At 41.2% G+C, this 16,639-nt stretch overlaps 1 protein-coding gene across 1 annotated transcript; it reads left to right on the top strand.

The window, feature by feature from the left end:
• Positions 1–2: 2 nt before the first annotated feature.
• On the top strand, positions 3–2,753 carry FZD7 (frizzled class receptor 7; the record flags this gene model as incomplete). Its single annotated transcript, XM_019553504.1, has 1 exon — positions 3–2,753. A coding segment is annotated over one exon (1,125 nt), but the record flags the coding sequence as incomplete, so codon positions are not given.
• Between the last annotated feature and the right edge of the window lie 13,886 nt (positions 2,754–16,639).

Below are 16,639 nucleotides of genomic sequence, written 5' to 3' on the forward strand. Positions count from 1 at the left end.
CGCCGCCGCCGGCCGCCGGCTTCGCCTTCTCGTGCCCGCGGCAGCTCAAGGTGCCGCCCTACCTGGGCTACCGCTTCCTGGGCGAGCGCGACTGCGGGGCGCCGTGCGAGCCGGGCCGGCCCGACGGGCTGATGTACTTCAAGGAGGCCGAGGTGCGCTTCGCCCGCCTCTGGGTGGGCGTGTGGTCCGTGCTGTGCTGCGCCTCCACGCTCTTCACCGTGCTCACCTACCTGGTGGACATGCGGCGCTTCAGCTACCCCGAGCGGCCCATCATCTTCCTGGCCGGCTGCTACTTCATGGTGGCCGTGGCGCACGTGGCCGGCTTCGTGCTGCAGGAGCGCGCGGCCTGCGCGGAGCGCTTCGCCGAGGACGCCTACCGCACCGTGGCGCAGGGCACCAAGAAGGAGGGCTGCACCATCCTCTTCATGATCCTCTACTTCTTCGGCATGGCCAGCTCCATCTGGTGGGTCGTGCTGTCGCTCACCTGGTTCCTGGCGGCCGGCATGAAGTGGGGCCACGAGGCCATCGAGGCCAACTCGCAGTACTTCCACCTGGCGGCCTGGGCCGTGCCGGCCGTCAAGACCATCACCATCCTGGCCATGGGGCAGGTCGACGGCGACCTGCTGAGCGGCGTGTGCTACGTGGGGCTCTACAGCGTGGACTCGCTGCGCGGCTTCGTGCTGGCGCCGCTCTTCGTCTACCTCTTCATCGGCACGTCCTTCCTGCTGGCGGGCTTCGTGTCGCTCTTCCGCATCCGCACCATCATGAAGCACGGCGGCACCAAGACCGAGAAGCTGGAGAAGCTCATGGTGCGCATCGGCGTCTTCAGCGTGCTCTACACCGTGCCCGCCACCATCGTGCTGGCCTGCTACTTCTACGAGCAGGCTTTCCGCCCCGCCTGGGAGCGCACCTGGCTGCTGCAGACCTGCAAGACCTACGCCGTGCCCTGCCCCAGCCACGTGGCGCCCGCCAGCCCCGACTTCACCGTCTTCATGATCAAGTACCTCATGACCATGATCGTGGGCATCACCACCGGCTTCTGGATCTGGTCCGGCAAAACCCTGCAGTCCTGGCGGCGCTTCTACCACCGGCTCAGCAGCGGCAGTCAAGGGGAGACGGCGGTATGAGGGCGAGCCTGCCTCCCTCCCTTGCCCCCTGCCCTGCGGGCGTCCCGGGGAGCCCTGGTGGCGCCCGGCGCGGGGCCTCAGGCCCGGCCTCGCGGAGTAAGTGCCCTTCCAGGCTCCCGGCATTGTTTTATTCCCGGGCAACCCTGCCGGGGCGGGAGGTGAAGCCGGATCTCTCGAGGGGGCGGCGGCCGGGCCGGCTTCCCTCTCCCGGCCGAGATCCCCAGCCCGGCCGAGCGATCCCCGGGCAGCTGGGGGCCCGCTCGGGACGGGGGTGCCTTTGCTTCGGAGATCACACTCGCGTGGGGTGTCCGTGCTGCTGGGGGGGAGGGGGGAGCGGGCTGCTGTTTAACACCCTGAAAAGAAATGACTTGTTGCTTTTCAGCCCGCCCTCCACCCCCTGCCTTTGTTACAGGAGACAAAGGGGGAAACAAAAGTGTTTTCTCCGTGGAAAGGCCTGGGCAGGAGATCGGTTTTTATAGGCAAGCTAACAAAAAGAAGTCGTTGGGGTGCAGCCTGGAGAGGGGGGTGGGGACTAGCTCCTGCAGATGAAGGCTCCTTTCATGAGAGAGGGAGGTGGCGGGGTGTTTCCACGCTCCTCAGTCCGGGTTGCTTTTTTCTAGCGGAGGGAAATGCCAGACTTAAAAAGAAATCGTAATTCAAAACACCTGACAGGCCAGGCTGTGCTGAGATAGTCTCATACCACTTGATCTCCCTACAAGCCCACTTTCTTGAGATGCTCTGGGTCCAGTAAAAGAGCAGCTGGATTTGGAGGACAGGAGTTCAGATCGGGAACTGCTCCTTTGCCTTATCCTCTTATTTCCCTAGAGGGCACATTAGTGAATCATGGTACAGTGATTTCCACCACCCCCCTCCACATCCCCCCGCCCTTTTTTAAATTGATCTGGTCAATTTATTGTGGATGTGAAGAGTTTTGTACTTTCTAAATAAAAGTGCAAACACTGAAGTTCCCAGCGATCACAAGTGACACATTTTCAGACTGATTTAACTGATTAAAAAACTAAACTTCTAAGTGCCATATTTCTTCTGAACTGTGATTGATTTTTTTTGTTCTTAAATCATGTTAAATTTTATAACGTGACTTTTTACATATTTTTATTTCTGAAATTACTACTTTTTAGCTTGATATGATCTAAAGGGTTTGATTCTGTTTCTTCCCTAAAGATAAATAATGTTCTGGATTTTTTATAAGATTTCCCACCCCCTGCCATAAATTGTTCTTCCCCTCTCACCTCTTGCCTCCCTGAATGAAGAACAGTAAACTAGAAGGAAACTTTAAAAAACAGTGTTCAGAGTGAGGATAGCCAGCTTGCTGTCTAAAGAGTATGCAGCAATTGGGGGGGGGGGAAGAGAGCAGGGGAAAGAACATCCCATGAGTCAAATCTTTCAGTTCTCCTGATCTCAAATGTACACAGGGTTTGTGTCTTGTCTTTCACAATGTGCACATGGAAAAGTAAGGCAATGCAGTATGTATATATTGTAAATGTCTCATTTTGTAAGAAAATACATATTTATGTTTTTACTTTTTTGTTTGTTTTGAAGGTCTGTATGAGGCCCCACTTTATCCCATGTACAGATCGTAAATAAATGATTTTTTATTCAAAACTATTTATTCCAAAAATGATTTATTTGTATATTCTGCATGTATATATATTTATTTATAGATTCTGTTTTGTATATTCTTAATGTTATGTGTAGAGGAATACAGGTCTTTTGATCTTCTACTTTTTCTCTCATGACTCAAATTAGGCTTTGGTTTTACAAATAGAAGGGAGTTTAGCTGGGCAAATATATACAAAATTAATCAGAAACTGAACATGGCTCAGAAAGTAGTATTTCTGAAGCATTAGCATCTTATATCACCTGTTCAGCTGATTAAAAGCATCTTTGCTGTCCCTGAACTCCTTGAAGTGCTTCCTTGTATCCCAACCAGATCTTATTCCTGGCTCTGCTCCTGTCTATGGGCAAGCTGATTAACCAGTTTCCCTATATGTAAAATAGGGATGATGAGGAGGATACTTTGCCAGCCATGTAGCACTCTGAAACCTATGGCTGAAAAGAGATTTCTTTTTAATACCTTTCATAAAGGAAATGTTTTGAATTGCCTTTTCTCCCCACATCTTTCCCTGTATTCAGTTCTGAGTTTTTCAAAACTCTTGGGGCAGGAGTTTACTTAATTATTTAATACTCTGATCAGGCTTCTGTTCTGCTTTCTTTCTTCACAGTGATATGAAAATTTATAAGATTAAGCATGTGCTATCTAAACTTTTTTTAAAACTAAATTGAACACTTCAGAACCCTAGCTGTATGGCCTTTGTCTGGAAATTGATAAAGCAAGTTGATTTGACACTGATTTTGCAGCCACAACTTTGTCACTAATTATTAAATCAATTTTTTTTCCCTAAACAAAGTAGAGAATTTCAGCCAACCTGGATTATTCTGCCTTTTGATTCATTCTGTCCATGATCAAAGATGAAATTTTAGCAGTGCCAGTTATTCTTAAATTAGACTTTTGATTTTTCTTAATACAAGCCAATTTGTTCATGGCTGAATGCATCCCATCATGGGAGTTCATCTTCTAACTTCACACTGTAGGCCCCATAGTCCTACAGGATAGATCTTTTATTTACTGACTGTCCCATGATAGAATCAGGTGTGGGGTTTTTTTAAAAACTTTTTTTTAAGCGAACACTGTACTCTCAGACAGTTTTAAAGTCTTCTGCACAGAATATTGATTTCAAATCATTTTCAGAGCAGCCTTCATTTATGCTGTTTTTTTCTACAATGGCCACCTTTATCATTTTTAGACATCACTAACTGCTCACCAAAATCATTCACTTCTGTCAGATTTACTTTTAAAAGACCTTTGCTTCATAGCTCAGTCAGGCCTCTTCAAACTCTTCCTATGACAGGAACTCACTGATAATTGCTGAAGGCGGTTTCACTCTGCTCACTAAGGGAAACCTGAAGCTTTCTATAAACATTTTTCCTCCCATTAATCCATCATTACTTACTGTCTGATGTAATGGTTGCAGCAGTCAGGACTTTGAAAAACTGGGAATGTTTTAGTTGTGTTAGAACTGACACCTATGGCATGCTTTTTCATAGTTCTGGTGCAAAATATGCAATTAATTCTTAATATATCAAACAGCTAACGACTCACTTTCAACAGGCCCAATACCTAGACTCCTCTCTTCCAACTAAGATCTCAAGAGGACTGACCAACCTTTAAGTTGTTACTCAGACATGTGAAACTGCAGTCAGAAGCAAACATTTTCTTTGTCCAGAAACTGGATGGAAAATTTAATAAACAGACACAAGCATCAGGTAACAGGTTGGGTTTTTTTTAGCTCTTTGTCAGAAGAGAATCTCTAGAAACCATTACAAATAAAGCAGTTGTTTATTTCTTATTAAGCACTTTTCTGCTTTGAATCCACTTACAGCAAGCCATATAACCCTCTAATCAATCATTCCCTTGGTTTTAATTTGATCCCTAAATTTAGAGATTTTTTAAACTGAAATTTAACACTATTGTATGACAGCTCCCGTTAACTTTTAAATAGATGCGACTTGCATCAAGACTGAATTTGGTTCATAATGGAAATAACCATGAACACATCAGGCAATAAAAGGTACCTTGAATGCTGGAGGGGGAAAAAGTGTTACAACGTTACCTTGTAATCTTGCAATGAGGATGTTGTTAAACAGTAACACATTCTCAGCTTTGGGATAGTGAAGCATCAGTAGCTTCTGTAATGGAAACAAAGGGGTTTTAAAAATAACTTGGATATTTTGTGAAGTGACCTGGAAAGCAGCAGGGGAGGGGAGCAGTGGGGGAGTCCTTTGCTAGTCATTGTCAATGTGTTTGACCTGCAATTTCACTTTTCATCTCCTAGTTTCTCTTTCAGTAGAAATTTTAGCTTTTTCATCCTCTTCAGTTTTCACGTAGGTTGGATTTCATGCCTCCTTTAAGACCTTAGCAAGTAATGATTATCATTGATAAAGATCCCGAAGTACAAAATACTGCTTTTTTATGACATGCAAAATATTTTCTTTTTTTCCCCTGACTTCTCAGAATTGCTCTACTAAAAATAAGAATATGCCTGAAGCACTAGTAAAGTGGAAGACCTTCCACATTTTTTAATCCTAAACACAGCAGGAGCAACAGAGTATCTCTGTTTACATGTAAAAATGTGCTTTTATAATGTGCCAGCTTTGTTAGTAAATTACCATACCAGTGATTGCTTCTTTTTTGTTTTGTTTTGTTGGGGGGGGCCGGGAAGAAGCGGGGGTTCTCAAAGTGTTCCATCCGCAACCAAGAGCTATGCATGCAAGTAAAACCCACACAACTGGCAACAGTAAACGTTCTTTGAATTTCTCATGGGCTTAGAAACAAAGTGACTTGGTTGTACCCTGGAAGTCTCTCCTTTCTGCATCTCATTTTCTTTCCATTTCAGTCCCCTGTATGGACCTTGTATACAGCATACTTTTCACACTTGCTACCTATTCCTGTTATTGAAAACCAGGCATCTAGCTTTCCTTTCCTTTTTCCATGTCCTTGAGAGAAGATATTTAGCAGAATTCACAGATTTGTCGGAATCTGGCAGGGCCTTGAGATTGCGACCTCTGGGCTGTCAACCGCACTGATGAAAATTCAGTCTGTTGCTTGAAGAGGTAAGAATCTGAAGGGAAGGTTTTAAGGCAATCTTGCAGTATTATGACTCTTCACTGACAGAAATTATTGCCAAGATCGTGCTCTGGATAAATGAGGATAATGTTTCTTGCTTATATGTGTATGTGGTTTTGCTAGCTCTGATGCTGTATAAGATAATATAGGATCGGGAAAACATATAGAATGGGAGAAGATCCCAAATGTCCCACTCAAAACTGATACACTTCAACTAAAGTTGTACACAAAATGTAAAAGCTCTGAAAGTAAACCATGTTTGTCAGTTTTTAGGTATCCTCAGATATTTACTGCTTCATAATGGGACAGAACTGAGAGGACTCCAACCCTTTTTAAACATGATTAGTAGAAGTAGGGATTCCTTGTCTAGGATGGAAAGATCGCATATATTTTAGAGTCAGTCTGCTGTATGGGTACATTCTATACTAGTTTTTCAACTCTGTTGAAAGACTGCTTATGCACAATTTCACAGGATTCTAATTAATTATGGCTGGCCCAATCAGACAGGCAAACTATGTTGTGAGTCCATACTATTTGAACATAGATTGGTCCTCTATCTGACACCAGCCAAACTGAGCCAAGAAACAACAGAGCTTGCCTGTTTATATATATGCAGGGCCTGCAGCATGTTTTTAATAACAATAGGTATTTTTAAAATCCCTTTATATATTAGTCAGGAAATTCTACTAGCAACAACACGTTCATGCTGGCTGGCCAAGCCATGTCAGAACTTGGTTGGGTTGCAGTGAAGCTTTAGCTTTGTGTAAGCATGTTATTCTTATAGCTGGAAAATCAGTGTACACTATCTAGGAGAGTAATCATTATGAAAGATGGATTACAGGGCTAGAAAGACATCTAGAGAAAAGAGTAGTGGACCCATAAGCACCTCAGGTAGCTGTCTGCTCAAAGGCTACACATTTTGTGAATAGGTCCCATTCTAGAGAGAGTCAAATTAAGACTTCCAGCTTTTCCTTTTCCATTAAGTTATCTAAATTAGGCAAGTTGAGCACAGGGAAGTCAGGACTCAAATAAAAGGTGCTAGAAGGTAAAAAATAAAAATGAGAAATTGAGCTAGGTAATTTCAAAAGTCAGCTGAACTGAAGCATGCATTATGAGAGGCATATATCACTTGGTTACAGTCAAGCATAATATGCTAATTTCTGTCTTCAATTACACTTTTGTATATGTGCAACTGAGATAAGGATTCAGACTTGTGTGGGCCAGTGTTAATCTGGAGGTACACAGTACTTCCTGTATGCCTCAGTTTTAGGTCCGTTCTGTTACAGAATGAACTACTACCAAAGGATCTGATTACACTTCTCTTGTCCTATAAAATGTCTTAAGACTTCTAACTTGTAGTTTAGAAGGAGCCTAGCTATGGTTTGTGTGATTATATTCTGTCAGGAAGCCCTAGGGGTGTCCAGGGTTTTAGCACAATTCTTATACATGTTGTTTACACTTCTGTGCTACTGCTGTTTTACCAGGTCTCACAGAACACTTTATTTTGTAATACAGATATCACCATGACTTACAGCAACACTGTTAATGTCCCCTCTTGGTTTCTCCTTTGCAGAAATGGCTAAGCAGGAGAATTAGGTGTGTGTTCGCGCATTTTCCTGCCTTGGCAACAAGCAAAACCATGCAGAATTCCTTTTGCTTGTGACATTAAACAGAGAAATCAAAGCTGTTTTAGGTAAAGGTTTTGCATGTTACCTTGATGGCTCTTTGCACTGAGACACCTATAGCACTCACTTTCTTTAATTATCCTTGAATAGCTTTCTTTTTTTTTCTTTTCTTTTCTTTTCTTCAAATATATCAAAGAATTTTCCTGGCCATAAAGCCTTTATTTTTTTTCCAATGAATAGTCAGAGCAAACTGCTTCCTAAATATTTACCTAAGCTATGAACCAGATCAAGTGTCTGTTATGGCCCCCTTCCAAAAATTTCCAAGAGAGGTTTTTTTTTTGTATGTGCATTAGTATAACAACTAAGAGAGCTACAGTAGTAGGTAAATCTAACTTCAAAAACACAGCAAAGAGATGAAAATCAAAAGGCTCTTACCCAGTGCAGCTGGCTGCTAATTAAACATTGGTGTTAATTGCAGTAATGTGTCTGGATCCCATTCCCTGTGTTTGTTGTGGCGCCTGTGTGAGCTTTGGTTTGCTCAGAACTTCCACATTCTTGCAGAAAATGAAGTGATCTATAAAAGGAATGAAAGGCTGTGATATGTATATACATCTATAGGGCTATTTTTAAAGAAAAAAAGATTTTTTGTGTGTGCTAGTTCAAAGCCAGCTTTGATTATCTAAAGCAAGAGTCAGACTTTAGAAACGGTGAAAACTAAATGTAAAGATAGAATCTTTTTTATTTTAACCGTGATGAAAAGAGCATTTCTTTCTTGTAATGGTCTTTTGTCTCTCTCCCCCTTTCTCTCAATTCATTTTAATTAACAGCAAATTGTAAAATTTCAGGCTGCATTTCCTGTACTTACTGTATGAGATGTACAAAGCAACATTCCACTGGACCCAACAGCCAGTAAAATAGATGTCATTTGATACCATTACACAATTACACATACCAGTCAGAAACTGAGTGGTATTATGTGAGTGGATAGAAAGCCATTCTAGAAAGTGAATTTACTCATATTGTTTTTCCTTACATACTCTCTTACCTAAAGATAATAACAGAACCATTGGATATGAAGAAACAACTTTAATTAAGCTTGTGTACAAAGTAGCTGAAGGCAAAATTTGGTTCATAATCTGGCTACTAATAGAAGACATTAAGCAGTGCCCTGATCTAAATGGTCTTCTAATTGGGAGGTGGTGGTGGAAAAGGAAAGTAGGCAGGGTTTTCATAATCCAGATCCAAATTCCACAGGTCATTTCTACTTCTATGGTGGGCTAAACCAAAATCCTGGATCCGAACTTTAGAAAATTTGAAGCCCTAATCTAGATCTATATTTTGCATTTATTCTTTCTAAGAAAACTTTTCCTTTTTTCAGTAAGAAGTCACCCCTTTGTACAGGTGGATTAATGGGTGAATATTTGTGCTATGCTTTGAAGATGCAAAGGTTTATATCTGTGCTAAGAAACGTTTTTTTTTTCTGTCTTCAGTGCACCTTGAAGTTTTTGCCATTGTATTTATTTTAACATTATTTCTATTAATTTGTTTCATTTAAAGATCTTAGGTATGGAGTTAAACAAATGATAAAAAAATTCAACATATTCTTACAGAACAATCTCAGGATACTTAAGTTCCATTTTCCTGCTTCTGTCTAGCATCTTCCAATTTATATCAAATTCATAACTGCCTTAACAAAACTGATCTGTCCTGCATTTGGCCAACTATCCTCAAGTTTTAATATTTTTAATCAGTTAAAACTATTAAGAGGAGCTAACAGGATGAACATATAAAACCAAGTATAGGGGATGATGGTTTTGTTAGAACCCTTGAAATTGAAGACCTGTCCCATGCCTTCCCTCACTCTTATCCCAGGCTATGTTAAGTCTTACCCCCATAAACTCACTGAACAGTAACTAGTCAGTTTAGTTTGTCCTTAAATTTAGCTTTGCATAAATAATAATATTAGTAGCTGAGATGAAGTATGGTCCTGTAGATGGAACACTGAACTGGGAGTCTAGAGACCTAGATTTTATTGCCATCTCTTCTCTTGATCTGTACATTACTCCAGTTATCTGTGCTTCTCTGTCCCTTCCTGCCTGTCTATTTAGGATGCATACCTTTTGGGACAGAGACTGCCTCTACTATCTCTTCTGTGTATACATTTGCAGTTCCCAGCTCAATGGTGTCTCAATTTTGAGACAAAGGACAGGCCTGGGTGACAAATAATTTAATTTGTTTGTAGAACTTACTAAATGCTAATGGCTAAATGGAGACATGGTTATGGAGTGTTTCCCGTCATCCTCCTCCCAGGGCAGGGGCAGGGGCAAAGGAAGGGGCAAAGGTCAAAGGTGGTAGAAGGCTGGGGCTAATGGGGCTTAGCCCCCCCTCCAGCTAATTTCAGAGCGGTTGGTGACAGCAGCAGCACCACAGTGCCCAGCACGGTTCCACTGCTCCAGTGCCACTGCCATGCCTCACCACCACTGCATGCTCCTCAGCCCCTCCCAAACAATAATTTCTCCTGCCACCTATGGCAAAGACAGTGATGGAACTAGGACGGAGTGACCACAACTCAGCACCTGCCTCAGGTGCTTACAGGGTTGGGGAGTAGGGTGAGGGGCAGAAAAAAATCTCCTCTCACAGCTATATGATTATGCCAGTGGCAAAGTTGCAAATGGCAGTTGCTTCTTGCCTAAGTGCCCAGCTGCAGTGTTATGCCTCTGGGCAGAGGTGTTTCTTCTCTCCACCTAGGCTTTTGTGTACCATTTCTAAGGACTGCACTGCAATGCACTCTGTGCGCCTCTTCACATGATGAGTGTTGGAATCGCATGACCTCCTGTAACTGTTTCTTTTGGCTGTAAAAAAAATGTACATGGGCTGAGTGATCCTAGGTATTGAAAAATACCTGCAGTGCAGAGAGGTGGGACAGACTGTTGGCTGGCCTACCATTCAGCAAAAGAAACAGGCAATTAGAAAGCTTGCTCATGACAGGAATATGTTTCTCAACAAGGAGAAAACAGTTCACTGGATATTTCTAAGTGATCAACAGTGACATTTAAATTGTTATTTATAACTGTGGGAGAGCACCAATTCTACCTGAGGTAAGGTTAAACAGTAGAGCTGGGAAAAGTTTTTGGGCAGTTTTTTCCTTTTATTAATAAAATGCCTATTCATGGCAACTGCAAAATTGAAAAGTTCATATTCAATTGTTTCAGCTGAAAAAATACAGGGGGGTGGGGAATGGAAAGTATGAGAGAATTTTGTTTTGATATTTGTAAATATGTTTTGAAATGTACCTAAAATTAATTTTAAAAAGTTAAAAAAAAACCCTAAAAACCTGAAAATGGAAAATGATTTTTGTGGGGTGTAGTACAGAGGTCCAGCTTGGAGGAAGAACAGACTGGATTGGCCAAGGACATGGATGGAGAGGGAACAGGGGTATTGGGCTTAGCTGAGCAGAGGGATTGACAGGTGTCAGGCAGGGAAAGTGTGTGCAGCCATCCAGTAACATGCTACCTATGGTACATGTGCAGAGTGTCAGTGTGTTCCATAGCAAGGCAACATTTTCAATGTGCCAATAGCTCAATAGCACTGGAAGTGAAAGGTTAGGTGGAAATACTGGTAAAACTAAATTGCAGCTGGATGGATGGGGAAGAAGAGCTGAGAAGGAGAGAGATACCAATCTTTTTTCATATGCTGAAAATTACTATTGTATATACTATTTAATAAGTTGCCAATATTTGGTGACATAGACCATATCTGTGATTTCTCTCCCTGCCCTGTCAGAAAATCCACCCTCCAAACATTTCAAAGTACAACAATTATCCCATTTCACAAAAACGAAGTGTGCAGGAGGAATACTTTGCCTGTACCTGGTCACAGTAGCATTTCAACTGCAAAGTTACTTGGTAACAAGAACTGCCTAAGTGCACACTAACTGCTACAATAAATCTTTCTGATCAAAATTCAAAACTAGTAAATTCACTGACAAAGAACTTCATTAATGCAGTTATTGTTGTCTGTCCAGAACAATAATTTCAGAAAAACTCAAACCTTTGTAAACTAATGAATAATGAGTTAGTTTCAGCCCAAGCAGGACAGCACTGTGTACAAAAAAACAAGGCTCACTTGAGCAAAAAGGTAATGTAACAGTGTACCCAGAGATGTTCTCTTGTAAATCACATGCCCCTCTTAGTATATGCCCACCCATTTTCTACTGCCTGAGAAATTGAGGACTATATTGATATCTCCATATTTTTTCCCTCAGCTTTCAATAATGAGTAGCTGTCAACCATTATTCTGTGGCAGTGTCATCGTGCTGACATAAATAATATGTGTACATTTTAAGATCTTCAGAAAATACCTGGATGCTCATTTTGCTGGGGTCATCTAACTCCAGCAGTCTTTCCTGCCCAAGCACAGGGGGACTGGACCTGATGATCTCAAGAGGTCCCTTCTACCCCCTAACGTCTATGAACAGTACATCCTATGTCAGTGCAGGAGGTCACACTAGAGGACTCCTGAGATTCTTTTCAACAACCCTCTATTATTTTAATGGTATATTTTATACTACTTTAATAATGCTACAGACTTTGAAACCAGTTTCTTGTTGTAAGATTGAAAATAACAATCTTTTTATTTCAGTTTTAACTCCCAAAGCAGCAGCAAGCCCTCAAGCAAACCCAAGGTCTCTTGGTAGGAATTCACTGTCTTTGTTCAGCTGCACACAGCTACTTTTAGCTTTACCATTACAGTACATGTATAATCGTGTATTATATCTTAATTCCTGGAGCACTTACAGCTCCTCTCAACTTGAGTGGGAATCTTTGGTAAGCAAGAAATAAAAAATAGGTCCTAAATGATTTATGTTCTTTCAGTGACCTAATTACAAAAAGGTCATAAGCCTCAGTCCAGGATTTACTGTTATTCTAGTCTCTGAATATACAGAAGTGATTAAGTACCACTTCTACTATAATGTGATGTTAAGGGATGGACTAAAAGATAGGATCTTGTTTCTAAATCTCTTCCAATTTTATAGGTTCACATTCAAATCTCTTAATCCAGATACACTTGCAGTTTTGGATGAAGTTTTGGCCAACCCGCCCCCCCCGGACCAATTTTCTGTTCCAGTTGACATGAGGCACATAAATGCATTCATGACCAGCAGTGTAACTGTTAACGAGAAGGGTCAGCCTACTGTGACTCTACCATGAATTAATTGGCTGCAATGCATTTTCTGGCTTTGGTTTATCTTACTGCGGAACTCTTTTTTTTTTTTTTTAATCTACTTTTCTGACCTGTGAGATATTTTTCATGCATTGGGATTTGGGCCCTCTGTAGGGTAGAAATTCTCTCTAGGAGTAAACAATTCTGTAAATAGTTCCATATTATCTGCCAAGAGTGAGTAAATTAATGGTCTTGGAAACAGATATAAATTGGATCCATTTTTAAAAAAATCATCTAGCATTTACTAAAAGTAGCTATGATTTCAGGCAAGAATTAATTAAGCCAGATGAAACACTTCTAATAGGATTTATACTATCAGATCATTTAATTAGTTCTGGTTTTTAGTTTATTGTACCGAGCTTCTGTGAGAGTGAAAAAGAAATAATTGTTTATTCAAATGGCAATAATTTGGGTTTCTTTAATTGACTCCTAGTGTGAAAGACTCAATTCCTGCTGTTTTATAAAATGACGGGTGGAAAAGTTCCAATAGGAACTCAGATACTGGAGGCAACTCATGGAGGCCATTTCCCTATGCAGCCTCCATCTGTGATGTAGGCTTGATTTCAGTCCTAGCAGTTCTCACGGTTTGGCTGCAGGCAGCATAGTGTCATGCCGAGGCTTAGCCAGTTCAGAGTGCTAGTGGGCTTATTAAGTATTCCAATGGAGAACTGAAGATATACTCATAAATAACGTTGGTAGGTTTGAAATGCATTTTTTTCTGCAGCAAAAAGAACAGATTGGATGTTTTGAACAGGAAATGGTTTGAAAAGAAAATTAGACAACTAAAGTCTCTGGAAATAGGAGTTTTATGTACTCCAAAAATCTTTCAAAAAAGAAATACAACTTTTTTTATAAAACTAAATTTAATTTACAAATTCTTGCCTTGCCTAAGGACAGGAGAGAAAATTGATTTTGCTTCTCCATCAGTGCTGCTGTGCATAAATTTCACTAATCATATAAAGATACTTGCTAGCACTTTTAGAAGTAGGGATGGTAATTGCTTCCTTCCTAGGAAGTTTGTTAATTTGTTGAGTACCTGATGTATTAAGGATATATTCAGCAAAATGTTCACAGGGTTCCCACAGGGCAGAAGCTTTGGGAAGTGATGAAAAAAAGTATAGCAGTTACATCTTCAGAAAAAAATTGTTCCAAGCCTCAAAAGCAGGTATATCAAATTCAACATTGTAAAGTATAAGTTTGAAGAAACATAATTTACAAAGTTATAAATGACTGGAAATAATACATTTGTCATATGCAGTGTTTCATTCATTACTGCTGTTCTTCCCAATGTATAACTTGTTAATCTCTTCTCCATAATATATGTATGTGTGTATGTATTTGTATAAGCATCTGGGACTGTGAACCAGTGTCTCCTTTGTGACAGGCAAGGATTCTACCACTGAATCACAGGGCATTTCCCTGAAATATCCTATTAGGTTAATATATATACAAATACAGCCATGGAAGCACCAAACATCTGGACTCAGTCTGGCCTTTGGATACTGTCTCAGTGGCCTAAAGCAGGGGTGGAAAGTCTGGGCAGCCTCTGTTCATCCAAAAAAATCTCCTTCCTAAGCATATACATCAAAGGTCTGGGTGACCTCTCATATATACTATGATCCAGAAGGATCAATGGGTGCCAAACAGATATTTCAGGAGAAGAAAGTAAAAAGTTATAAATTGGGAATGACAGCAGTAATAAATTAAATACTGCATATGATAAATATATTTTTTCAATCATTTATAACTTTGTAAATTATGTCTCTTCAAACTTCTCAAAAATCTATTCACTGAGAAATTAGTTTGGTAATATTATTATATCTAGAGACCCCCAGTTACGGAGTAGGGTCTTGCTGTTCTAGGTGCTGGTAGAGCAAAGAGGGAAAAAAACAGATCTTCTTTAACCAAAGGTATTCTGGATAAATGGGGAACTGACAAATTAAGGGAGTTCTTCGGGGTCATACAGAATGCCTGTGGCAGGTATGAGAAATTAACCCAAAATTCCTAAGCCTCAATCTAGTAATGTAACCTCAAAACTGGTCTTCCTCTCTTCTCTCGGGGACCGATCATTTTAACACCCCAAGGCCAAGCAGAACTAGGGGAAACAAAGCATACAACACTCTAAAATTAGTTTTCTTCCTTTCTTTCCCTAGGTTTAAAGGAGCGCGTGGATTCATTTTACTTTTTGAAGTGGTGGATGGTCCTAGGCAGAAGGGTTCTCAAGAAGGCATGGTTTATGTTTAGAAACAGTCAAAGCACATATAGGCACAGTCTAATTGCTTCCAGCAGAGAGTCTCAGACCTGGAGCCATCCTGCTGGAAATGCTCCCTGCCCGCCTCTTCCGTGTGAGGCCAGGTCTCTCCAGCAGGTCAGTCCTGTAAAGTGCAACTCTGTTTGGGGTCACAGAAGATGAGTCACTTTCCAAGACTGCTAGTCAAGGGCTGGAAAAAAAAAGTGGAATTATCACTTTTAAGCATCTATCCCATTAGACAGAGAAAACTTTTCTGAGGGAAGCATGCTAAAGGGACTGTTAATTTCTTTGTTTATTAATTGGGCCTCCAATCCAAACCCCAAGTTCTACACAAAGGGGATGGGGTATTTGTTTGTGCCTCCAATAAAAGCTTTTCCAACCTCTTTAAAAAGTGAAAGGCTCAAGAAATCTTTACTATCATTGTCCTCTGGTTCACACATTAGGAGATTTCTTCCTGGTTCCAACCTAATTGAACTGGTTCCGACCACTTTGAACCAGTTCCGACCAGTAAAGACGGGTTCCAGCCGGAACCATTCAGAACTGGTTCAAAGCATTCAGAACCCGTCGGAACTGGTTCAAGTCAGGTCAGAACTGGTTCAGATCGGGTTGGAACCAGGTCGAAACTGGTTCACACCAGTCAAAATCAGTTCAAACTGATCAGAACTGGTCCAAACCAGTCCGCAGAAGCCCAAACCCCACCCAACTAAAACAGGAAACAGCCATTCACTAAACACAAAGGCTTATGGATTTGTGCCTCAGATCATGTCTAAAGAGACTCTGTGTCCTGCCCCACATCACTTCCAGCAGAAAGGCAAATATCTTCCAGTGCGTACAGACAAACCAGTGTGCGCGTTGTTTGGGGCAGGTGTATTCTAAGGTAGCTTCTTAATCGTCTCACATGTACAAGCACTACTTTTTGTACCAGCTGCACCTTAAACACTTGGTTAAGATGGTGATTAGTGGTGGTAGTAGGGTGTCACAGTGGGAGCTTTCTTAAGAAGAAAAGGCTTTGATTGAGCCAATGAAAGCTGTTGCCAGGGAACCAGATGCCATGAACACACTGCTCCAGCAGCGCAAGAATACAAACCATGTGAGAGCTGGACGGAGCATTAAGTGCATGTGGTGGCTGAGGCCTGAAACATATTGTTAACTCTTTCAGTACCTGATAGAGCTCACACAATGAGTCAGAAAGGGGGTAATCTATTACAAAAACATTTGAGGATCAAAGCACCTACTAATATTAAACCATACTGAGCCAGGAGAACAACAACAGAAAACATTTTAACCTCCAGTATTTGATTTGCAAAGCAATTTTTTTTAAAATGTACATTATGCAACCTCTCTTCCAAGTAACTCTTTATTTTAAACCGATACAGCTATGAGGATGATCGATCAGATAAGTGTGCAGATAAACCTTCATGCAAAGGTGGCCTAGATTAAGTCCAATACTCTGTTCAAATTTAATTCCTTTGCAAAAGGAATAAAATAGAATAACTTGGATCCCATTTATCCCAGATCTGACTTGTTTTCCAGCACAAATGTTACCAATTTGAATTTTTATCTGATCAGATGCCAATTTGTTTCAAACTTGACTTTCCACTCTGATTTCTAGGCAGCCGTGTACTATACTGACAGCACATTTTTTTCTTAATGTAAATTCCATAGTGCTCTGCAGTAAAACAGCTAAATGTCTTGATTAAAAATCATG

The sequence above is a fragment of the Crocodylus porosus genome, unplaced genomic scaffold (assembly GCF_001723895.1).
Source record: "Crocodylus porosus isolate Cpor-Errol unplaced genomic scaffold, CroPor_comp1, whole genome shotgun sequence".
NCBI classification, from domain to species: Eukaryota; Metazoa; Chordata; order Crocodylia; family Crocodylidae; genus Crocodylus; species Crocodylus porosus.